General features: G+C 35.7%; 1 protein-coding gene across 34 annotated transcripts in view; it reads right to left on the bottom strand.

The window, feature by feature from the left end:
* Positions 1-27680, bottom strand: part of SLC4A10 (solute carrier family 4 member 10) — a 428088-nt gene that overhangs the window by 126274 nt on the left and 274134 nt on the right. For all 34 annotated transcript variants that reach the window (XM_085001241.1, XM_085001266.1, XM_085001254.1 and 31 more), the window contains one exon: positions 18508-18668. In XM_085001241.1, the coding sequence (XP_084857367.1) occupies positions 18508-18668 (161 nt within the window). The remainder of the gene's footprint in view (positions 1-18507; positions 18669-27680) is intronic.

Genomic DNA, 27680 nt, shown 5'->3' with positions numbered 1-27680 from the left:
AATATGCAATGATCTTGTGGAGTTTTATTTTTCAACAGGAATTAATCTGCTTTCAGTCAATCAAATATTAACTCTTTTTAAGGCATTAACTCCTTATGTAAATCAGATCACAATGAATTGCCTTCCACTACCCTACTGAGTACATCTGACGAATTAAAAGTTAGCAGAATCCTTCTTTCCAAACAATACTTTCCTTTAGTGTAAAAGGAAAATGGACTGGGGAAACAGACTTGGGTCTCTGTACTACATTTTAGCTGTGTGGCTTTGCAAAGCTGAATTATTTCAATGTTCTTATTTCTAAGACAGATAAGAGCAATCTCATACCAATGTTGTTGCCCAGATGCAAGGCGGACCTAATTCACTGACTGGTATATTGAGGCCCTCAGTAAATATTTCCTTCAGTAAATATTCCCCAGTACAAGACTGTCTTTGCAATTTCCCCTAAGTAGGTTAAGTAGGTTCATGGTTTAAATTTTTTGGTTATTTTATTACATTCATCTATATTTTGTAATAGTACATCAAGCAGAGGCAAAGTTAGATTTATCAATAACAGAAATTCCAAATAAAACTATAACAATAAATTTCATTGGTTCACATAAGAGAAAGATCAGTTAGGCTGGATTTAATTCCATTTCTCTGTGATTCTGTCAAATTCCTCTTCCTTGAGGTGTGAGCTTTAACCTCCAACTATTTTCCTTATGGTCATAGGGTGGCTGCCAGCAGCAATAAGGAAATACATATCTTTGTTCATATCAGAGATTCTTTGTCTTTGCGACTTTCTCTTAAAATAAAAGTCCTTTTCCCCCTGCCCAGGAACAACTGTCCTAGTCCAACTAATATAGTCTTGCCTATGCTATGTAATCATAGACAAAGATGGAATCCCCAGTTGGCTTAGACTAATCAAGAACTGCCCTTCACTCTGGAGCCATTTCTCTAAACCAGAATGTTTTAGAGAGAGGGCCAGATAACAAATATTTTAGGCTTTGTGGACCACACAATCTCTGTCACAACTACTCACCTCCATTTTTGCTGCATGAAGGAAACCATGGACAACATGTACACAAACTGCCAAAACTGTGTTTCAAAAAAAACCTTTTTTATGGACACTGAAACTTGAATTTTATATAATTTTTGTGTTGCAAAATATTAATCTTCTTTTTATTAGTTTTTAATCATGTAAAATGTAATAACCATTCTTAGCTCACATGCCTACAAAAATCAGGCAGTGGGCCATATTTGCACATAGAGCATAATTTTCCAACATTTGCTCTGTCACTTGGCTTTTTACAATGAAAAGAGGTAGAGTGCACATCTGGGAGTCAGCCATAATGTCCACTATAACTACCTCCAAAGTCTCTTCCAATTCTGAAAGTGTATGACAGCATAGAATACTTAAATTTGTATCTGTTTTTAGAGATCCGTAGTTTTAATACCCACAGATTAATGTGAAATATAGGAAATGATCCATTGTCAACATACATGACTTTACAATAAACCCTGCTGAGATAGAAAATGTATATAATATACACATTATAACTTCATAATAGGAGTTGTAAAATAGGTTATTAAGATTCCAAAAGGATATCATCATACAGTAGCTTCATCTGTAACCCATGATATATATACCCAGCTCAATATTCTAATCAGAATCAAAATTAATCATATAATAAAACATGCACATGGTTACAGTTTTTCATTCTTACCAAAGCACAGTCTTTCCAGGCTTGAGCACCAGGAAAAATGACAAGTCACTAGCTTTGAATTTTTTCAGAGATGAGATTTTTACTTATAACAATTTCACAGGAGAAAGTAAACAGAAAAAATAAAATACTCATCTGCTCATTAGTCACACAGAAATACACAGTAAACTCTTCTGAGGTATAACTGCATCAAGTAATATCTTAATGAACTAGAAAAGTTTATCATCTTCCTTAAGAATATAACTTATACTAAGGTGAAATTTAAGTACCAAGGGGAGTATGATTCACTAATCACATTGTTCTCTTTACCACTATAATATATATTAGCATTCACCTTGAAAAGTTGTAACAGATAATGGACCATAATGACTTTTGGTCCAGAGTCAAGACCGATGACCTCAGCAGGCTATGATGCCTAAATAACACAGTCTAGCCTGTCAAAGCACCATGCCAGGATCCGAATGATGAGAGAAGAAGCAAGAAGAGAAAGGACAAATAGGTCATGGTCTTCTAGTACTAAACAGGCTCCAGAAAAGCTAGTTGCATCTGTGTAAAAAGGCCTCAGAAAATGATTAGGCAATTATTTTATCATCATCAATCCATTTGACTATTGAATGAAAGCCTCTAGAGATGATGAAATTTTTATTGATTTTTATATAAAACTCTTTCTCTTTAAAGATTATTATATAATTGTTGCCTTAAAAACCCATTGTCTTAACTTTAAAAAATCCTGAGGGAGAAGTAGAGAATAGGAGTGGTCTAAATTTTACAGTTTTGTGGACAGTACTAACAGGAGTGTGTGTAATAAAAATGTAAACTACCATAAAAATTACTTACTTTCCAGACCAAGGATGGTAATAGTACAGGTATATTAAAAATAGATGGCTACTCTCATAGTCCCAAATATGCAGACTACACTCAGTAGAGAAAACTACAGAATTTTCCTTCAATGAAAGATTTTAAACAGAAAAAGCTGTTTTAATGAATTGAGAACTGTGATTGTTAATCTGTTCATGGTACTAACTTTGGTTTGGTTTTAATACCTTATTCTCCTTGACAGAATTAGGTTATAAAGCATACACTCTGCAGAGATAATATTTCCATTAACCTTTACAGTGCTGAATTTAAAAGAGATTAACATAGACCAGAGAAGTATCTATAATTATATGACAATAACTGAGAAGAATTTTTAACGTAATTAATCTCCATATCAGAATAAATTGTGTTAAGAAAATATATCTGGAGAATTTTGGATTTGAAAAGGTTAAGTATTATTTGGAGGAAGAAGTTTAACTATATTCTGAGTTCCTTAAGACATTGGGAAATAGACATTTTAAATTAATTTTATCCAAAAGAAAATCCTACTTTAATTAGACCAGAAATTCTTAACAGACCTGCCAGATACAAAGGGGATTTTCTCCTGCTAAGTCTACTGCTAAAATCTCTTTAAAGAATTATCTAGGAGTCTATTAAAAACATATCAGAACATTGATATGAAAATCCTTGACCATTCTAAAACAATATCTGCGTCATATTCCTCTACTGGGAAATGTCTAGGAAACATTAATGCTTCAGAGCTTGTGCATTTGCAAAATACTAGGGCTTAGAGCCCTTAAAGATAACCTATTATATCTAGCTTTTGCAAAATAGAAAACAGTGACTAATATATTAGTACTGCCTAACATATAGAAAAATATGATAAATAAGAGGTGAAAAAAAAGTTCCAAATCTTAAGGTTAATTACTATGTTCCCAAATTATTATAAAATAGAACAAAACAAAATTTATGATTATAGGTTAATTAAAAGAAAGTATTCCCATCTCCACAAGTTATGTCTGTGACATATCACTTTCTGTTCATCTGTTTATAAAATAGAGGAAATAGCCTCCTCTCTACTTCATAAGGTTTCTGTGTAATAAATATAATAATGGATGTGAAAACACTTTATAAAGTTAGAAGTTTTCAAAATGTCAAACATATTGACTACATAGTATTACAGCTAAATTGTCACAAAATAGAGACAGCAGTAAATAAACAATAAGAAAATAATTACAAGCTATAGGGAGAAAATGTTTTAATCAGATTTTATCGAGGGCAGAAATTAATATCTTTGAATTAAATAAGCCAAACTAAAATTTACTCAAAGAGAGGGAATCCCTTTTTATTAATGATTGAAAAGGAACCTAAGGTAATAACGATCAACACAAGTATTTGTGATATTTTTATCCACGTGGTGTTAGCTTAAACTACTGACCTTTACTGAATGGTATTTTACAGACTATTTACTTACTGTACTCTAAAAACGGGCATTGTAAGTTGATACTTTGGAGGCAGAAAGAAATAGAGTAACTAGAAGAGCATAAATAATACTAAAAAGCTATTTGGGGTATCCAGACCTCCATCAAACTACTTTCACTTGTAAGAATACATTTACAAAATGTAACTTGCACTAAAAAGCTAGATTTAACATAGCCAGCAATCTTTACATATTCTACAGAGTTGAGCTTGGAAAAGAAGGCAGGCTTAGGGAAAGGAACATAAATTTAGACAACAAAACCAAGCTGAGGTGGTGATAAAATAAATAGTTTTAGTCAAATTGTAACAGGAAAATATTTCCTGGAAGAAATAAATTCCTACAGAAAACATCAAAATCACATGTTTTTAGAAATTTGAATCCTGGTAAAACTATGAAGGGTATTTTCTGAGGCTAATTTTGCCAGGTTGAAGAATTTTACAGCTTCATTACATACAGCCAATCCAAAACTCATTTTCAAAGGTAATCCCATCACTAACGTAAGTAGCAGAAATAAACTATTTTAGACAAGACCTTTAACCTTCTATGTCTCAGTTTCTTTATTTATGAAGGATAGCAATAATAATATTAAGCTCCAAGTTTGTTTGTGTATCAAAAAGATAGTGTAGAATTACTAAAAAGAACTTCCTAAACTGCAAAGTACTATGAAAAGTCCAATCATTTGATTCTTAAGTAAACAAAAAAAATTGTATTAAGTATCAGCATGACTGTACAATGTAAAGCTAGGAAACTGAGTTGGGTGTTTATTATACCAGCATTCTTAAGAAGACTGCAAATTTCCACATTAACCATTTTCTTTGTCTGGATTTAGTGTGACCTGTTACTATATCCTGTGTTCTTCTGAAAAATATACAATGTTTAATTTTACGCAGTCTTTTAAGTTCTAGTTCTATATTTTAAACTGTAACCTCTTTGTGGTATTGTATGAAACTTAGGAGAGGAAAGCTTATTTTTCCTGTTTTCCTTTGGTGTTTTTTTGTTTGTTTGTTTGTGCTTAATATTGTGAACCAAAATAGCTCTCCGTGCCTACTTTTTTTTTCCACACATATTGCAATGTTATGTGTCTCTATGGCACCAACCACCAAATAAATAAAGTAATCAAATGTCCTTTAAAATTTAGACAAAATCCATTTCAAGCCATCTCTCTTCAGGCAGCAGTTGTAGTGTAATAGAAAGAAGCTTAATTAAAGTCAGAAGCCCTTAAATGGAACTTGAATCATGAAAGTTTCAGAATTTCTATTTTCTTACTGAAATATAGGAATGACTCATTTTATTAAGCTATATTGAAGATTAAATAAGATACACTATTTTTCTAATACATTTTCTTGCTTATGTGATCACAGTGTTTTGGTTTTTTCCCCATCTCTACAATACAATTAACACATTTAAGTCTCTGAAGTCTTTCTACTCCACAAATAAATCTCAAATGAAACTGTTTTTTTTTTCCAAACTAGGAATTTTTTTAAAGCTGCCCAAGTCCTAGCTTTGTTTTTATTTTTTAAAAACCCCATTAACTATTTCATTCATGCTCTTTCAAATCTTATTTTTGTGGTTTTTGTATTATCTTATTTTCAGTAAAATGTGTTTGTCTTCCAGATCAAAAGATACAGGAGTTCTTTGCCTTTATTTCCAGAGCTGTAACAAGCTTCCTAAATACAACTTCTTGTGTGATACAGCCGTAACAGGCTTCTAGTACAAATCACTCATCCCTGAGGCTAGCCACAGTGTTCAATTACAAGCTAATCTCAGCTGCAACACTTGGCTTCCACTGGAACTCAACACTTTAATAGAGTTTAAAATAAATGGCCACATCTTTCCATTCTATTCTAAGGTAACATTTTTTCCTACTGACTGAAATTTTTTCATTTAGTTATTTCATATATTTGAATATTTAAAAAAAATTGAAGCTTTATGGGCTTCAATTTTCTAATGGTGACAGTCTAATTACATATGATAGTGTAAAACAATATGTACTAAATGGGAGTCAAGAGATATATGGTCTTGAGATGGGATTAAGATAAGAGAATAGAAGGACTGGAGCCCACCTTCTCTCATAAAAGCAACAAAGTTACAACCAAATGCTGAACAACCTTCAACCAAACAGACTGGAAACTTTCAAAAAAAATATTCTACTCCAGAAGACAAAGAGGAGGCCACATCAAGATGGTAGAAGAGTAATTACATGATATAAGCAACACCACATTTGCCAGGTGGGCAGTCCACAGACTGGAAAGTAACTGTATCACAGTGACTCACCTATAGGAGAGAGTTCTGAGCCCCACATCAGGTGCCCACACCTGGGGATCTGGCATTGAGAGAAAGAGCCCCCAGAGCATCTGGCATTGAAGGCCAGTGGGGCTTGCGTGCAGAAGCTCCATGGGACTGGGGAAAACAGAGATCCCATTCTTGAAAGGTGCACACAGGCTTTCATGTGCACTGGGTCCCAGGGCAAAGCAAAGGCTCCACAAGAATCTGGGTCAAACCTGACTGCAGTTCTTGGAAGATCTCCTGGGAAAACAGAGGGTGACTGTGGCTTGTTATGGGTGGGGGGAGGACATTGGAGGCAAAGGTCTCAGGAATATTTATCAGCATGTGTTACTAGAGGTGGCGATTTGGGGAAAATCTGGCCCCACCCATCAGCACTGAGAAGTCCCAAGCCAAACAATAATCCAGATGGGATCAGAGCCCCACATATCAGTAAATAGGCTGCCTAAACCCCCCCAGGCACACATGCACTTCTAATGTCACCCACAGACAAGCCCCGCTGACCAGAGGAATAATAATCAGCCCCACCTACCAGCAGGCAGGCACCAGCACCTCCCATCAGGAAGCCTAAGGCAAGCCCCAATACCAACTTCAGCCACAAGGGGGTGGGGCAGATATCAGAAGTAAGGGAGGCTACAACTCTATTGTCTGCAAAAAGAAGACCACACCAAAAACCTATGAAAATGAAAAGGTGGAGAACTATAACTCAGATAAGGGAGCAAGGAAAAAACCTGAAAAACAAATAAGTGAGCAGAGTTATCAGCCTCCAGGAAAAAGACTTTAGACTTAAGATAGTGAAGATGATTCAAGCCATGGAAATAAATTAGAGGCAAAGATTGATAATTTGCAGCTAACATTGAGCAAAGAAATACAAGATTTAAATTTTAAGCAAGGAGCAAGGCAAAATACAATAACTGAAATAAAAAATTCAAAAAGGAAAGAAGTAATGGCATTTGCAGCAACATGGATGGACCTAGAAATTATCATGTTAAGTGAGGTCAGTCAGACAATGAGATACCAACATTGAATGCTATCACTTACATGTGGAATCTGAAAAAAGGACACAATGAACTTCTTTGCAGAACAGATACTCACTCACAGACTTTGAAAAACTCATGGTTTCCAAATGAGACAGGTTGGGGTAGGGGGATGCACAGAGGGTTTGGGATGGAAATGCTGTAAAATTTGGTTGTGATGATTGTTGTACACCTATAATTGTAATAAAGTTCATTAAGTAATTTAAAAAAATTCATTAGAAGCAACCAAAAGCAGAATACAGGAAGCAGAAGAATGAGTAAGCGAGGTGGAGGACAGACTAGTGGAAATCACTGGTGCAGAACAGAAAAGAGAAAAAAGATTGAAAAGAAATGAAGATAGTCTAAGAGAACTCTGGGACAACGTTAGATGCACCAACATCCGTATGATAAGGGTGCCAGAAGGAGAAGAGAGAGAGAAAGGGACAGAAAAAATATTAGAAGAGATAATAGCCAAAAACTTCTCCCTAACGTGGGAAAGAAACCACTTACTCAAATCCAGGAAGCACGAGTACCATATAAAATGAATACAAGGAGGAACACCCCAAGACACAGTAATCAAATTGACCAAAATTAAAGACAAAGAAAATATACTGAAAACAGTTATGGAAAAGAAACAAATAACACACAGTAAGATTATCAGCAGATTTTTCAGCAGAAACTCTGCAGGCCAGAAGGGGGAGTGGCACAATATACTTGAGGTGATGAAAGGAAAAAAACCTCCAACCAAGATTACTCTACCCAGCAAGGATTTCATTCAGATTTGAAGAAGAAATCAAAAGCTTTACAGACAAGCAAAAGCTAAGAGAATTTACCAACACCAAACCAGCTTTACAACAAATACTAAAGGAACTTCTCTAGGCAGAAAAGAAAAGGCCACAACTAGAAACAAAAATACTACAAATGACAAGGACCACCAGTAAAGGCATATATACAGTAAAATCAGGAAAACATCCACATACAAATATACTACCAAAATTAGAAATTGTGAGAAGAGGAGGGTACAAATGCAGGACACTGGAGATGCAGATGCAATTAAGAGACCAACAACTTAAAACAATATATAGAGAGAGACTCCTATATCAAAACTTCAGGGCAACTGCAAGCCAAAAATCTATAGTAGATACATGCACAAGTAAGAAAAATCAAAAATTCAATTAAGAGACCAACAACTTAAAACAATCTTGTGTTTATATACATGAGTATATATACATATGTGTGTGTGTCACACACACACACACACACACATATATATATATATATACTCCTATATTGAAACTTCAGGGTAACTGCAAGCCAAAAATCTACAGTAGGTACACACACAAGTAAGAAAAATCAACTAAAATACAGCACTAAAGACAGTCATCGGAGTTCCCGTCATGGCACAGTGGTTAACGAATCCGACTAGGAACCATGAGGTTGCGGGTTTGATCCCTGCCCTTGCTCAGTGGGTTAACAATCCAGCATTGCCGTGAGCTGTGGTGTAGGTTGCAGACACGGCTCGGATCCTGCGTTGCTGTGTCTCTGGCATAGGCTGGCAGCTACAGCTACAATTAGACCCCTAGCCTGGGAACCTCCATATGCTGTGGGAGCGGCCCAAGAAATGGCAAAACGACAAAAAAAAAAAAAAAAAAAAAAAAGACAGTCATCAAACCACAAGAGGAGACAACAAAAGAAGAAGGGAAGAAAAAAGAGCATCAAAAAACAAATACAAAACAGTTAATAAAATGGCAATAAGAATATACATATCAGGAATACAATCATAGTAGGAGAGTTTAATACCCCACTCACACCAATGGACAGATCCTCTAGACAGAAAACCAATAAAGCAACAGAGATCCTAAAGGAAACAATAGAAAAGTTAGACTTAATTGATATCTTCAGGACACTACAACCAAAAAAATCAGAATACACATTCTTCTCAAATGCACATGGAATATTCTCAAGAATTGGCCACATATTGGGACACAAAGCTAACCTCAACAAATTTAGGAGCATAGAAATTACTGCAAGTATCTTTTCTGACCACAACACCATGAAATTAGAAATCAACCATGTGAAAAGAAATGAGAAAAAAACCTACTACATGGAGACTAAACAACATGCTACTAAAAAACCCATGGGTCAATGAGGAAATCAAGAAGGAAATTAAAAAATATCTTGAAACAAACTATAATGAAGACACAACCTCTCAAAATCTATGGGGTGCTGCAAAAGCAGTGCTCAGAGGGAAATTTATAGCCATACAGGCCTTTCTCAAAAAAGAAGAAAGACCCCAAATTGACAACTTAACCCTCCACCTAAACGAATTAGAAAAAGAAGAACAAAAAAGACCTAAAGTCAGCAGAAGGAAGGAAATTATAAAGATCAAAGAGGAAATCAATAAAATAGAGATTCAAAAAACAATAGAGAAAATTATAAAACTAAGAGCTGCTATTTTGAAAGGGTAAACAAAATTGACAAACCCCTGGCCAGACTCACTAAAAAGAGGAGAGAAAGAATTCAAATAAACAAAATTATAAATGAAAAAGGAGAAATCACAATGGATACTGCAGAAATACAAAAAACCATACAAGAATACTATGAACAACTATATGCCAACAAATTTGACAATCTGGAAGAAATGGACAATTTTCTAGAATCTTACAGCCTACAGAAACTGAATCAAGAAGAAACAGACCAACTGAACAGACCAATGAAATGAAATTGAAGAAGTCATAAAAACACTCCCTACAAATAAAAGTCCAGGACTAGATGGCTTCACAGGTGAATTCTATCAAACATATAAAGAGGAACTGGTGCCCATCCTCCTGAAACTCTTTCAAAAGGTTGAAGAAGAAGGAATACTCCAAAAGACATTCTATGATGCCACCATCACCCTCATTCCAAAACCAGACAGAAATACCACCAAAAAAGAAAACTATCTCCCAATATCTTTGACGAATATAGATGCAAAAATTCTCATCAAAATCTTAGCCAATGGAATCCAACAACATATCAAAAAATATATATACCATGACCAGGTAGGGTTCATTGCAGGTTCACAAGGATGGTTCATCATATGCAAATCAATCAATGTCATACAACACATTAACAAAAGAAAAGTCAAAAACCAGATGATCATCTCAATAGACGCAGAAAAAGCATTTGACAAAGTCCAACATCCATTCATGATCAAGACCCTTGCCAAAGTGGGTATAGAGGGAACATTCCTGAACATAATCAAAGCCATTTATGATAAACCCACAGCAAATATAATCCTCAATGGGGAAAAACTGAAAGCCTTCTCACTCAAATCTGGAATAAGACAGGGATGACCACTCTCACCACTGCTCTTCAACATAGTTTTGGAAGTCCTAGACACAGCAATTAGACAAACAAAAGAAATAAAAGGCATCCATATAGGAAGAGAAGAGATAAAACTGTCACTGTATGCAGATGACATGATACTATACATAGAAAACCCTAAGGACTCAACCCAAAAACTACTTGAACTGATTAATAAATCCAGCAAAATAGCAGGATTTAAGATTAATATTCAGAAGTCAGTTGCATTTCTGTACACCAGCAATGAAATATTAGAAAAGGAATACAAAAATATAATACCTTTTAAAATTGCACCTCACAAAATCAAATACCTCGGAATACACCTGACCAAGGCGGTAAAGGACTTGTATGCCAAGATCTATAAAACTTTAATCAAAGAAATCAAAGAAGAGGTAAAGAAATGGAAAGATATTCCATGTTCCTGGATTGGAAAAATCAATATTGTGAAAATGGCCATACTACCCAAAGCAATCTACAGATTCAATGCAATCTCTATCAAATTACCCAGGACATGTTTCACAGAACTAGAACAAACAATCCAAACATTTATATGGAACAACAAAAGACCAAGAATTGCCAAAGCAATCCTGAGAAACAAAAACCAAGCAGGAAGCATAACTCTCCCAGACTTCAAGAAATACTACAAAGCCACAGTCATCAAAACAGTGTGGTACTGGTATCAAAACAGACAGACAGACCAATGGAACAGAATAGAGAACCCAGAAATAAACCCTGACACCTATGGTCAATTAATCTTTGACAAGGGAGGCAAGAACGTAAAAAGGGAAAAAGAAAGTCTATTCAGCAAGCATTGCTGGGAAACCTGGACAGCTGCAAGCAAAGCAATGAAACGAGAACACACCCTCACACCATGCACAAAAATAAACTCAAAATGGCTGAAAGACTTAAATATATGACAGGACACCATCAAACTCCTAGAAGAAAGCATAGGCAAAACACTCTCTGACATCAACCTCATGAATATTTTCTCAGGTCAGTCTCCCAAAGCAATAGAAATTAGAGCAAAAATAAACCCATGGGACCTCATCAAACTGAAAAGCTTTTGCACAGCAAAGGAAACCAAAAAGAAAACAAAAAGACAACTTACAGGATGGGAGAAAATAGTTTCAAATGATGCAACTGACAAGGGCTTAATCTCTAGAATATATAAACAACTTATACAACTCAACAGCAAAAAAACCAATCAATCAATGGAAAAATGGGCAAAAGACCTGAATAGATTGTTCTCCAAGGAAGATATACAGATGGCCAGCAAACACATGAAAAAATCCTCAACATCGCTGATTATAAGAGAAATGCAAATCAAAACTACCATGAGATACCACCTCACACCAGTCAGAATGGCCATCATTAATAAATCCACAAATAACAAGTGCTGGAGGGTTGTGGAGAAAAGGGAACCCTCCTGCACTGTTGGTGGGAATGTAAACTGGTACAGCCACTATGGAGAACAGTTTGGAAATACCTTAGAAATCTATACATAGAACTTCCATATGACCCAGCAATCCCACTCTTGGGCATCTATCCGGACAAAACTCTACTTAAAAGAGACACATGCACCCGCATGTTCATTGCAGCACTATTCACAATAGCCAGGACATGGAAACAACCCAAATGTCCATCGACAGATGATTGGATTCGGAAGAGGTGGTATATATACACAATGGAATACTACTCAGCCATAAAAAAGAATGACATAATGCCATGTGAGCAACATGGATAGAACTAGAGACTCTCATACTGAGTGAAATGAGTCAGAAAGACAAAGACAAATACCATATGATATCACTTATAACTGGAATCTAATATCCAGCACAAATGAACATCTCCTCAGAAAAGAAAATCATGGACTTGGAGAAAAGACTTGTGGCTGCCTGACAGGAAAGGGAGGAAGTGGGAGGGATCGGGAGCTGGTCAGGTACAAGACAGAATAGATTTACAAGGAGATCCTGCTGAGTAGCATTGAGAACTATGTCTAGATACTCATATTGCAACAGAACAAACGGTGGAGGAAAAATGTATACATCTAAGAATAACTTGATCCCCATGCTGTACAGTGGGAAAAAATAAAATTAAAAAAAAGAACATACATATCAATAATTACCTTAAATGTAAATGGACTAAATGCCCCAACCAAAAGACAGAGACTGGCTGAATGTATATAAAAACAAGACCCATATATATGCTGTCCTCAAGAGATCCAGTTCACTTCTAGGGACATATACAAATTGAAATGAGAGGATGAAAGAAAATATTCCATGCAAACAGTAATCAAAAGAAACTGGAGTAGCAATACTCATATCAGACCAAAAAAGGCCTTAAATAATATTATACGAAACAAAGAAGGACATTACATAAAGATCAAAGGATCAATCCAAGAAGAAGATGTAACAACTATAAATATATTTGCACCCAACATAGGATCACCTCAATATGTAAGGCAACTGCTAACAACCTTAAAAGGAGAAACTGACAATAACGCAATAATAGCAGGGGACTTTTAACACCCCACCTATAGCAATGGACAGATCAAGACAGAAAATCAACAAGGAAACACAGGCCCTAAATGAAGCATTAGACCAGATGGACTTAACAGATATTTATAGGACATTCCATCCAACACCCACAGAATACACATTCTTCTCAAGTGCACACAGAACATTCTCTAGTATTGATCACATTCTGGGCCACAAATCAAGCCTTAGTGACTTTACGAAAATTTAAATCATATCAAGCATCTTTTCCAACCACAACGCTATATGACTGGAAATCAACAACAAGAAAGAAAAACTGCAAAAAACACAAATACATGCAGACCAAACAACATGCTACTAAACTACCAATGGATCACTGAAGGAATCAAAGAGGAAATTGAAGAATACCTAGAAGCAAATGACAGCAGAGATAAAACACTTCAAGCCCTATGGGATGCACAAAAACACTTCTAAGAGGGAAATTTATAGCAATACAAGCCTACCTCAGGAAACAAGAAAAAGCTCAAATTAAAAACTGAACTTTATATCTAAAGCAGCTCAAGAGAGAAGAACAGATAAGACCTAAAGTTAGTAGATGGAAAGAAATCATAAAGATCAGAGCAGAAATCAATGAAATAGAAAAGAAGAAAACCACAGAAAAGATCAATGAAATGAAAAGGTGGTTCTTTGAAAAGATCAACAAAATCGATAAACCCTTAGCCAGACCTATCAAGAAAAAAAGAGAGAGGATTCAAATCAATAAGATTAAAAATGAAAAAGGAGGTTACAACAGATATTACAGAAATACAAAGGATCATAAGACACTACAACATGCAAGTATATGCCGATAAAACAGACAACCTAGAAGAAATGGACAAATACTTAGAAAAGTACAATCTTCAAAGACTAAACCAAAATGATATAGAAAAGATGAATGGACCAGTCACAAGTACTGAAATTGAAACTATAATTAAGGAACTTCCAACAAACAAAAGTCCAGGTCCAGATAGCTTCACAAGTGAATTCTTTTTTTTTTTTTTTTTTTTTTTTTTTGTCTTTTTTGCCATTTCTTGGGCTGCTCTTGTGGCATATGGAGGTTCCCAGGCTAGGGGTCTAATTGGAGCTGTAGCTGCCGGCCTACACCAGAGCCACAGCAATGCGGGATCCGAGCTGTGTCTGCAACCTACACCACAGCTCATGGCTACACTGGGTCCTTCAAGGCCAGGGATTGAACCCACAACCTCGTGGTTCCTAGTCGGATTCATTAACCACTGAGCCACAACGGGAACTCCCACAGGTGAATTCTATCAAGCATTTAGACATGAGCTAACACCTATCCTTATGAAACTACTCCCTGAAATTGCAGACGATGGAACACTCCCAAATTCATTCCATGAGGCCACCGTCACCCTCATACCAAAACCAGAAAAAGATACCACAAAAAAAGAAAATTACAGGCCAATATCACCAATGAACATACATGCAAAAACCCTCAACAAAACACTTGCAAACCAAATCCAACAATACATTAAAAAGGATTGCAGGAAGATATACAGATGGCCAACAAACACATGAAAAAATGCTCAACATCGCTGATTATAAGAGAAATGCAAATCAAAACTACCATGAGATACCACCTCACACCAGTCAGAATGGCCATCATTAATAAATCCACAAATAACAAGTGCTGGAGGGGCTGTGGAGAAAAGGGAACCCTCCTGCACTGTTGGTGGGAATGTAAACTGGTACAGCCACTATGGAGAACAGTTTGGAGATACCTTAGAAATCTATACATAGAACTTCCATATGACCCTGCAATCCCACTCTTGGGCATCTATCCGGACAAAGCTCTACTTAAAAGAGACACATGCACCCGCATGTTCATTGCAGCACTATTCACAATAGCCAGGACATGGAAACAATCCAAATGTCCATCGACAGAGGATTGGATTCGGAAGATGTGGTATATATACACGATGGAATACTACTCAGCCATAAAAAAGGATGACATCATGCCATTTGCAGCAACATGGATGGAACTAGAGAATCTCATACTGAGTGAAATGAGCCAGAAAGACAAAGACAAATACCATATGACATCACTTATAACTGGAATCTAATATGCAGCACAAATGAACATCTCCTCAGAAAAGAAAATCAATCATGGACTTGGAGAAGAGACTTGTGGTTGCCTGATGGGAGGGGGAGGGAGTGGGAGGGATCGGGAGCTTAGGCTTATCAGTCACAACGTAGAATAGATTTACAAGGAGATCCCGCTGAATAGCATTGAGAACTATGTCTAGATACTCATGTTGCAACAGAAGAAATGATGGGGGAAAAACTGTAATTGTAATGTATACATGTAAGGATAACCTGACCCCCTTGCTGTACAGTGGGAAAATAAAATTTAATAATAAAAAAAAATAATAATAAAAAAAAAAAAAAAAAAAAAGGATTGCACATCAATGATCAAGTAGGATTTACCCCAGGGAGGCAAGGCTTCTTCAACATCCAAAAATCAATCCGTGTGATACACCCCATTAACAAACTGAAGAGTAAAAACCATATGATGCTCTCAATAGATGCAGAAAAAGCCTTTGACAAAATCCAACACCCATTTCTGATAAAAACCCTTCAGAAAGTGGGCATAGAGGGAACCGACCTCAACATAATAAAGGCCATATATGACAAACCCACAGCTAACGTCATTCTCAATGGTGAAAAGCTGAAAGAATTCCCACTGAGATCAGGAACAAGACAAGGATGTCTGCTCTCGCCACTGCCATTCAACATAGTTTTGGAAGTCCTAGCCACGGCAATCAGAGAAGCAAAAGAAATAAAAGGAATCCAAATTGGAAAGGAAGAAGTAAAACAATCCCTATTTGCAGATGACATGATACTGTATGAAGAGAATCCTAAGAACTCTACCAGAAAACTGTTAGAGTTCATCCATGAATTTGGCAAAGTCACGGGATACAAAATTAATACACAGAAATTGATGGTATTTCTATATACTAACAATGGAAGATCAGAAAGTGAAATTAGGGAAGCAATCCCACTTACCGTTGCATCCAAAAGAGTAAAATACCTAGGACTAAACCTACCTAAAGAGACAAAAGACCTGCATCCTGAGAACTCTAAGACACTGACGAAAGAAATCAAAGATGGCACAAATCGATGGAAAGACATACCATGCTCTTGGATTAGAAGAGTCAATATTATCAAAATGACTATACTACCCAAGGCAGTCAACAGATTCAATGCAATCCCTATCAAATTACTAAGAACATTTTTCACAGAACTCAAACAAAATATCTTAAAGTTTGTTTGGGGAGTTCCCGTCGTGGCGCAGTGGTTAACGAATCCGACTAGGAACCATGAGGTTGCGGGTTCGGTCCCTGCCCTTGCTCAGTGGGTTAAAGATCCAGCGTTGCCGTGAGCTGTGGTGTAGGTTGCAGACGCAGCTTGGATCCCGCGTTGCTGTGGCTCTGGCGTAGGCCGGTGGCTACAGCTCCGATTCAACCCCTAGCCTGGGAACCTCCATATGCCGCGGAAGTGGCCCAAGAAATAGCAACAACAACAACAACAACAACAAAAAAAAAAGACAAAAAAAAAAGAAAAGTTTGTTTGGAAGCACAAAAGACCCAGAATAGCCAAAGCCATCCTGAGAAGGAAAAATGCATCTGGAAAAATCAGGCTCCCCGAATTAACACTATGCTACAAATCTACAGTCATCAAAATCATATGGTACCAGCACAAAGAAAGAAATATAGATGAGTGGAACAGGCTAGAAATGCCCAGAATTAAACCCACGCACCTACAGCCAACTCATCTATGACAAAGGAAGCAAGAATATACAATGGAGAAAAGACAGCCCCTTCAATGAGTGGTGCTGGGAAAACCAGACAGCCGCATGTAAAAGAATGAATTTTTTACATGTGGAATTAGAACACATGTAAAAAAATGTTCTAGGCATCAAAACACTTCCTAACACCGTACACAAAAATAAACTCAAAATGGATTAAAGACATAAATATAAACCAGATACTATAAAACTTTTAGAGGGAAACATAGGCCAAACACTCTCCGGCACAATCCACAACAATATCTTCTCAGATCCACCTCCTAGAGTAATGACAATAAAAACAAACAAATGGGACTTAATTAAACTTAAAAGTTTCTGCACAGCAAAGGAAACCCCAAACAAAATGAAAAGACAATCCACAGAATGGGAGAAAATATTTGCAAATGAAGCAATTGACAAGGGATTCATCTCCAAAATTTATAAACACCTCTTGTAGCTCCATACCAAAAAAATAAAAAATGCCATCAAACAAAAATAGTCAGAAGATCTAAACAGATGATTCTCCAAAGAAGACATACGGATGGCAAAAAAAAGCATGAAAAGATGTTCAACATCACTAATTATTAGAGAAATGCAAATCAAAATTACGATGAGGTACCACCTTACACTGGCCAGAATGGCCATTATCAAAAAAATCTACCAACAATAAATGCTGGAGAGGGTGTGGAGAAAAGGGAACCCTCTTACACTCTTGGTAGGAATGTAAATTGGTGCAACCTCTGTAGGAAACAGTATGGATGTACCTCAGAAAACTAAAACTAAAATTAACATTTGATCCAGCAGTCCTACTCCTGGTCATCTATCCAGAGAAAACCATGACTCAAAAAGACACATGTACTCCAATGTTCACTGAAGCACTATATACACTAGCTAAGACATTGATACAACCTAAATGTCCAGTGACAGAGGAGTATATCAAGAAGATGTGGTACATATACACAATGGAATATTACTCAGCCATCAAAAGGAAAGAAATAATGGCATTTGCAGCAACATGGATGGACCTAGAAATTACCATGCTAAGTAAAGTCAATCAGACAGCAAGACACCAACATCAAATGCTATCACTTACATGTTGGAATCGAAAACAAGGATACAACGAACTCCTTCACAGAACAGATATTGACTCACCAACGTTGAAAAACTCATGATTTCCAAGGGAGACAGGTTGGGGGATGCAGGAATGGGGTGGGGGTTTGAGATAGAAATGTTATAAAATTGGGTTGTGATGCTCGTAGTACAATCATAAATGTAATACAATTCATTGAGTAATTTTAAAAAAAGATATACGGTCTTATTCTAGACTTGCCACTGGCAAGTTAGACCATATTTCTGAGATTCAACTTCTTTTATATAAAATGAGGTGATAAAACAAAGTTATTGTTAAGGTTTCATACACTGATGACTGATCAAAAAGTCACACATGGATAGAATTTAAGAAAAAGGGAATAATAAAATCAGCTATCCCCATAAGAGTGAAATAGACTAGGGCGAAAAGAAGATATACCTGCAATTTCTTCCAAAGTGTTGGCATGCATGTCCAGCAGCACAGTTCCATTCAGAATACAACTTCTCAATTCAAACAAGCTGTGCAATGAAAGAGTTGCCACATAAGGTTTACTCCACCTTTCCCCTCCATCTTCCACATCTTCTTCAAACTTCAACCACCTACACAAATAAACCTTGTTATCAGCATATTGAATATTATATTATAGATGAATGACCCTTTATCCCAATAATAAGAAGTAGAAATATAGTCACACTGCTTCTTGATTTCAAGGGTTTTAGAGGTAAGTAAAAGCCACCAAAATCATCAGGTTTATTTCATTTTAATTCTATTTAACAAACATACTTTTTGTCATTGAAAGATGTATTGAAAACAAAGAAGAACTCATAAGTTATTTTTACTAATTTTTCTAGCGCTGAAAAATACACTAACATAAGTGTTTAATCAGTGGTCACAGTGAATATATTGTAGAACTAATAGCGAGTATACCTCATGGAAAGGTAATGGTGATTGAAAAAGATGCAAAAGAAAATGAAAGATAGAGTTCCCATCGTGGCTCAGTGGTTAACAAACCCAACTAGTGTCCATGAGGATGCAGGTTCGATCCCTGGCCCTGATCAGTGGGTTAAGGATCTGGTGTTCCCATGAGCTGTGGTGCAGGTCACAGACACAGCTCAGATCCCGAGTTGCTGTGGCTGTTGTGTAGGCAGCTACAGCTCTGATTCGACCCTAGCCTGGGAATCTCCATGTGTAGCGGGTGTGGCCCTAAAAAGACAAAAGACAAAAAAAAAAAAAAAAAAAAAAAAAAAGGAAAATGAAAGATTATTCATTTTGCTTCAGTGAGAGGTCCTAAACCAATATTTGAATCTCTTGAAAAATGTGCTCCTTGATTTTTAGTGAATTTAGTATAATCTGGGGAATATGCCATAGGAAAAATACTTATTAGGGGTGTTTGAAACCTAGTGATTGCAGTCATTTCCTAAGGACTAAATCCATGAGAACTGATCTCAGCCCTCATTCCCTGGGTATTCCTGCCAGAGATAGAGAATAGGAGAAGAACCTTGATATCATGATGCCAAATGGGAGACCACTGCTTTCTTGGAGTGAAATGAGTAGTAATATCTGAGATTGTTTCTAAGTAAGATAAATGGAAAGAATAAAGAGAAACCAATGATTTTACTGCTCTGGCACTATCGCTAAATCTCTTATTCTTTTAGGGACTTGCTTTCTAATCCCAGTACATGACCAACTTAATTCCTTCATTTTTAATAAACCCTAGCTTAAATGCCTTTCCTCCCTTCCTTCCCCACCATTTTCCTCATTTTTTTCTTTCCTTGTCACTTTTGCCCTAAATTCTTCTCTCCATACAGTATCACCCAAATTCTCTATAAATGTATAATCAAATGATCCAACTCCGACAGAGGACAAGCATGTTACAGTAACTAGTTAAGGAACCAGTGGATCAGCCAGCTTAAAAAAAAACTAACTGAAAGGGCTAATCGGAATGATTAATGTGTGGGGTCTCAAGAAAGATAAAGCCGTGGCTCTCTCCTCAATATTCAGGGAGCGAAACATTGTCAGGAAGCTAATAGGGAAGACCAGCTGTACCAGCCAAAAGTTTACAGAGAGGAAATTATATCTATGCCTATCATACATTTATAGAATGCTCAAAGGTTGAAAAAAAACTTAGATTTAAGCAAAAATAACTGACACTAACTCTTTGATGCTGATAATTTTATAGAGTATTTTTGTCTACACAGTGGGAAATTTTTCCATATTAGTGATTCTTAACAATTTTCAGCCCTTAACAGGGTCATCATATCATAAATCACATAATGGTCATTGATACTGCTCATCAACTATAACTACTTCTTCTTTCTTAGTAAAGAGTACCACTCTTTACTACCTGGCTGTCTTTTTAACTGGGTGAGGCCACTATTGACAACAAATTGTGATTAGAAATTATTTGTGCCACTTCTAGACTGGAGTTTTTCATTACCAGGGTGAGACCTACTGGTGCTCTCTTTTTCCCTGATAATGAGACCAGCTATGTTCATGACGTGGGCTTCTCTATCATCTGGAGTCTCTAAGCAACAGCAGTGCAGAATCACCACTGATTCATGGTGGATGTGTATCATGAACAATAAATAAACCTTGCGATTTTAAGCCTTTGAGATTACAGGACATTTTTAATAGCATAATTTAGCCTATCCCAACTGATAACAAATTTTAGCCATTCAAACCAGCATCAAATTCCTAATTAGAATTAATGGTGAGATTGAATATAATTTTAATAGATATAATGAATTAGTATTTCTTGCCAGGTGTAAAATGCCAGGTCGCATTATAAATGTCAATATCTCAAAGGATCAACCTATTGATGGACATTTTGAAGTGGGATAGTGTTATGGAAAGTGTCTTGGAAAAGTTGGGAATAAAAACAAATCTATGCTCTTGTCCCTACTCTACATCTAAATTGCTATGTGACCAAGGAAAAGTCTTTCAACTTCTCTGGGCCACAGTTTTCTAATTTGTAAAATGAGGAGACAAAGTTAACACATTCAAAAACTGACAAAATCACCTAGTCACTAATCTTATAAAATCAAATTCAGTTCCAGCTGTTCTTGTTTTTCTCCAGAGTCTGTGCCCATTTTCCACCATAGTACAATTACTTCAGTGGGATTTATGGAATTTTTAGCTTAAATATTTTATGCTAAAGCCTATAGTAAAAACAACTGATTTAACATTTAGTTTTCATCCTTGTCTGAAACAAATCTCCAGTTGAAAAATGTTCTGTGTTTTCTTCCTCTCTTGTTAACTCTTCTGTCACTTTATATAATATTCACATATGATGTGGTTTTCAGACAAAAAGAATGAAAGAAGGGAGTCTGTATAGCAGCACTTTTGCTGGTGTTGTTTTGACTAAAGAACCTTGTCAGATTTCAAATCTACTTTCCAGTCTATTGGGTAGTAAAGAAGAATTAGATCATGAAAGGGTGTAACAGTGTTTAGGGGACCATGGAGTTCTCATTTCTGTCCTCTTCCTAAATAGAATTACTACTAAAATATTGTATTTAAAGTTTTCATTCAAGAAATCCTGAAAAGAGTGCTGATATATTATTTAAAAAACATGTTTCTTAATTAAATGTAAATCTATAAACCAACCTATACAATAATTTTGTTTATAAGTTGAAATTATACTAATAATAAGTTCATTTTTAAATATCCATGGACTTCTTCATTCACACACAAAATGATCCACCTGCTTCTCAGGAAATTTATAAATTTTACTCTCAGAGAGCAGTGAAGATAAATAAGTAACAAAGCACCTACATCATTTTATCTTGCTTCCTTTGAAAGCGAATATTTAAAATTTAAGAATCTCAAAAAAATGTGGGGTGTATGTATATAGGCATGTTTGTATATGAACAGTTCTCTGCATTTCTATATCATGTACAAATTCAGTAGCCATCACCATAATGAAGATACAAAACTGTTTCATCCCCACAAAGGAGCTTTCTTTACATTCTCAATCTCCACTCTGTTTCTGCCCCTTACAATCATTAATCTGTTCTTCATCACTACAGTTTTGTCATTTTGAGGATGTTATGTAAAATGGAATCACACAGTTTGCAATCTTTTGAAACTGATGTTTTTAACTAAACAGCAAAGCCCTTGAAATCCAAGTTGCTGTATATATCAATAGTTTGTTTCTTTTTATTGCTGGAAAGCATTCCATTATATGGATATACCAAAGTGTATTTAACCATTCACCCACTGAAGGATATTTTAGTTGTTTATAAGTTTTTGCTATTACAAATGAAGCTGCTATGAACATTTATGTAAAGGTTTTTGTGTGAATATAAGTTTTGTTTCTCTAGGATAAATGCCCAAGACTGTAATTGCTGAGTCATATTTACTAATGCATGTTTCGTTTTATAAGAAACTAACAAACTGTCTTCCATCAGCAATGGATGAGAGATCCAGCTTCCACATCCTCCACAGCATTTGCTATTATGATTATTTTTATATTTTAGCTAGCCTGTCAGGCATGCAGTGGCAACTTACAGTGGTTTTAATTTACATTTCCTAATGGCTAATGATGTTGAACACTATTTTATGTGTTTATTTGCCATGTGTATCTCTTTGAAAGTTCAGTTTGTGTTTTTGCCCAGTTTCTAATTGATTTGTTTTCATACTGTTGAACTTGATATAATATTTTTGTCAAATATATGGTTTGCAAATATTTTCTCCTTGTTTGTAGCTTTTCTTCACCTTCTTTTTCTTTTTTGTTTGTTCTTTTTAGGTCCACACCCACGGCATATGGAGGTTCCCAGGCTAGGGGTCTAATTGGAGCTACAGCTGCCGGCCTACACCACAGCTACAGCAATGCCAGATCCAAGCTGCATCTGCGACATACACCACAGCTCATGGCAACACTGGATCCTTAGCCCACTGAGTGAGGCCAGGGATTGAACCAGCACTTCATGATCCCTAGTCAGATTCATTTCCACTGTGCCACGACGGGAACTCCCTCTTCATCCTCTTAACAGGATTTTTTGCAGCATAAAAGTTTTTAATTCTGGTAAAGTCCAATTTAAGAATATTTTCTTTAATAGATTATGCTTTTGGTATTATGTCTAAAACCTCATCTTGCAGCCTTAGGTTTTGAAATTTTTCTCCTATGTTTCCTCTAACATTTATATCGCTTTACATTTTACATTTATTATTTTGAATTGATTTTTGTATACACAGTGAAGTTGAGATTGAGGTCAATATTTTTAGCTATAGCTCTTTAATTACTCCAGTACCATTTGTTGAAAAGACAATTCTTCCTCCACTTAATAGCTTTCAACCTTTGTCCAAAACCGGTTAGCTGTACTTGGCTTTATCTTCCTTAGTTCTCTATTCTGTTCTGGTGATCTACATATCTATCTGAAAAGACATTTTAAAAACAAATCGAAAAGGTATAGTCCTTCCTTTAGAATAAGTTTCTTCAATTTGCGGGATTGGTCTTTCAGAAAAGAATAGAGACTCTAGGGAGTTCCAAGCAGTTCAATTAAGATGACCAAATATAAGTTATATGCATGGATGGTTTTATATAACCATTGGTTATATGCATATTACAGGAGGAAACATAAGATACTTTCCATAAAAAGGAACCCACAAGTTACAGATATCAAGTTACTAAACATTTCAAGATTCGGTGCTTCACGCCAACTACAGAATGATGCCAAAGGCTTTAAAAGATTTTAAATGAATATATTTTAAAGATACATAAGTATATCTCTCTTTTCTGCTTTTTTATTCCATTTCATACTCCAAAGACAGAAATTTGCAGGTCTCATTACACACCAAATCCTATTTCAAGATTTGTAGTCACTGCATATACTGCCAGTTACAAAATGCCTGATTGCAATTAATGACCTAAAGTGCTTCAATTTGTTCCAGTTTTCAAATAAACTCAGCTGACATTTGTTTGAATAGCAAACCAAAGCAAACAAGAGTATCACAGTCATGAATGAGATGTGATGGGCAATGAAAAAAATTGTAACTGTAGTCCAATTGCATGACACTTTCCATGGGGGAGAGGTGGATTGAAACTCTGCTGAGATTATTTTCATTTCCTTCAGTATGCCTGGATCTGTTTTTATCCATAATTAACACATTGGAATCTCTTTCTATTAAACAACAATGTAAACTAGGTGTTTCGTGAATACTTTAAGGATTAAGTTCATGATAATCTCCTCTATAAATTTCATATTAAAAATCTACAAAATGAAATTATTTTACAAATTAGAATTTAACTATAGAATTTACCTTTTTATTTTATTCCCACTAACTTAGTTTACATTTTCTAATAATTTTTATTCTCTGATTCTACCCAAATAGGGAGGAAAGGAGTTACTAGATCACCCAAAATTATAACCTTGAGGGAAGTCATGAACTCTCAAGAGAAAACATCCTTTTTTGGATAGAGTTGAGGATATGGAGGATGAAGGAGGAACATGGGTGGGTTCTGGAGAATAACATATATAAATATAAAGTGCCTATTTCAAGGGAAAGGGGAAATAAAATATAACAAAACACAGAGTTTATTAGCATTAACTGTTCTTAATCCTTATTATTTTCACACTTCAAATTGCACTGAAAAATCTTGATGACTTGAACTTTTACTAATTTTGAATATCAAATACCTTCACAGCATCAATAAAATTGTTTTGATGTAATAATCTTTTCCATATTACCATGTATGTATCAGAGGCCTAACTGCTACCCCCTGCTTTGTCTCTGCTGAGCTCATTTGTGGGAAGCATTTTGAAAGGGCAACCACAGTGAGTCAAACATGTTTTCTCCACATTTGCACAGCTGTGGTATCTTTCCGTACTTTTCTATTAATAACATGATATGTTATTTATAAGCGGGACATTGTAATTGTGTTGATTTCATTAGTGCTGTCATATGGCTTCTTTTAGGGTTTTTAAAAGTGAACAGCTGGTTTTCACAAACATTTATTAAATAATTATGATTCAAAAATTTAGCTTCAAAATCTAAAACTTGCTTAAGTTTTACTTGGCAACAACAGTGGGCATGAATTATTCAAGATGTGCTATGTGACAGGTGCAGTGTGCTGATAAAATATCCTTTTTATTTCTAGTAATATTAGAAAAATATTAATCCCTCCTGGAATACTAATCAAAAGAAAGAATTGCTTCAAATGGTTATGCTAATGATTTATTAGAATTAAATTGCATTTGAAAAATCAGATAGAGTCATGAATCAACTAGAATTAGCCCTTTTAGATGAACTAGGGCATCCAGAGCAAAATACTTCTACCACTTTAAAAGCTACACCATTTCTCAATAACTACATTCTGTTCTTCCCTGGCATATCATGTCTCAGCCAGAATTCATCTACTCTCCTCTTCTTTGTCTGTTACTATTTTGATTGCTCATCAAATGTTTTCCTGAACCTCAAATATCTGCACCATGTGTATGTTTCCAGAAGCAGGGTTAAGAACACAGGTCTTATCTAATAACATTAGAGAAGACTAATATGTAACCAGATCATCGCCTTCATTCTTTATAAATAAACACATTTTGGTGGCTTAGGATAAACATGTCACCCAAGTTAATCCATTAGAGCATGAGAAAATCCTACCTGCTCCACTGTAACAGACTAATGAGCTAGCATTGCTCTGTTATCTCCTAGCTCTATGAGGGTGGGAAAGTTACAAGGAAGTTACTGGTTAAAAGGAACAGATCACTGTTTGATCCAGTAGGTGAAAAATCACCAATCATTTGACAAATAAGGGAGTTACTCCTGCCAAAACACATACTCCTCTTTTTTCACTTCAAAAAACTTTATTGGCGTATAGTTGATTTACAATGTTGTGTTAGCTTCTAATCATACTTCTCAGCTCTATTCTGTAGGATGAGAGTGAAGAAATATAAAAGAAATGTTTCCAAAAAGTACTTCTCAGCAATTGATTAAAGAGATTCTAACTAACCAGAGCTGTGTAATTGCCATAACCACCATATCTCCTTCCTTCAAGTCAGCCAGGTATCCTATTTATTTTTACCACCACACATGCTACATATGGAAGTTCCCAGGCTAGGGGTCCAATCAGAGCTACAGCTGCCAGCCTACCTCACAGACACAGAAATGCCAGATTCGAGCAGCATCTATAACCTATGCCACAGCTTGCTGCAATGCCAGATCTTTAACCGACTGGTCAAGCCAGGGATCAAACCCATGGACAATAATGTTGGGTTCTTAACCTGCTGAGCCACAATAGGAACTCCCAGGGAATACCTATTTCTTATTACCAGTTGAAGATAGATTCTTCTGGCTTTAAATAGGAGGTTTGCTCTTTAAATTTGTTATCAGTAACTCTCTAATCACAAAAGAGCAAAATTTACACTAGTTCATAGAGAATATTGTCATATATTATTTTTCTGCGTCAAAAAAAGAAGAGGAACACACATTATGTATTTGAAAGTAGTACTTAGTTTTGATGTGGTTAGAAGAAAAATTTTAGGTAGATGTTTCTTAATCTTAAAATTTGTTTCAGATTTAGTTTTATGCTTAAAATATTATAATAGCATCAGAAAGAAATTATGTAATTTTTTAATTAAAAAGATAATTCACACAGAATAACACACCACAGTTTAAGGCATTTAAAAAGGCAAATGAAAAATAAATGACTTGAAATGAAACAGGTAAAGGAAATAAACAGTTCTCGGGAAAAAAATTAAAACATATGAAAAGATGTTCAATTTCACTAGTAATTAAAGAAATACAGATTAAAACAATGAAGTTTATTTTACATCTATAAAATTAGCACAAAAATTTAGAAGTTTGACAATTTTGTGTGGCAAAGGTTTGAGGGAAATAAGCATTTTCATAGATTGCTGATTGAAGTGTACATTACTAAAACATTTTATGAAAACAATTTTGCAATATATAAAAGTTTTAAAAAGTCAGTTTTCTTTGATGCATAAATTCCACTGTTAAAAATTCACCCTACAGGGGAGTTCCCATCGTGGCGCAGTGGTTAACGAATCCGACTAGGAACCATGGGGTTGCAGGTTCGGTCCCTGCCCTTGCTCAGTGGGTTAAAGATCCAGCGTTGCCATGAGCTGTGGTGTAGGTCGCAGACACGGCTTGGATCCCGCGTTGCTCTGGCTCTGGCGTAAGCCAGTGGCTTCAGCTCTGATTGGACCCCTAGCCTGGAACCTCCACATGCCGGGGAGCAGCCCAAGAAATAGCAAAAAGACAAAAAAAAAAAAAAATTCACCCTACATAAATATCTACAAAATAATACCAAAATATGTATGAATGATCATTGAAGCAATATTTGCAGCAAAAAACAAAACAAAACAAAAACCAACCTAAATCCCTATCAAGACCTGCTAAATAAATGAAAGTTCATCCACATAATTAAATGGAATACAGTCATTAAAAAGATTAAAAAGATTGAGTAATCTGTATTCATAAGACAGAAAATGATCCAAATATATTAAATGAAAAAAGTAAAGCATGAGTGTGGTACATAATCCTCTTATGTAAATATAAAAAAGGCATACATTTACACAGAGACCTAGGCACTACATTTTTTATGAAAAGATATACAAGATAAAACCGACAGTGATTACCTTTGAAGAGATGTA

The sequence above is a fragment of the Sus scrofa genome, chromosome 15 (assembly GCF_054392235.1).
Source record: "Sus scrofa isolate SSC_HxYL_T2T_F1_AM1 chromosome 15, Sscrofa_HxYL_maternal_Yorkshire_Landrace_v2.0, whole genome shotgun sequence".
Classification (NCBI taxonomy): Eukaryota; Metazoa; Chordata; class Mammalia; order Artiodactyla; family Suidae; genus Sus; species Sus scrofa.
Note: the sequence above shows the minus strand (reverse complement) of the source record. Positions and strands in the feature narration are given on the sequence as shown.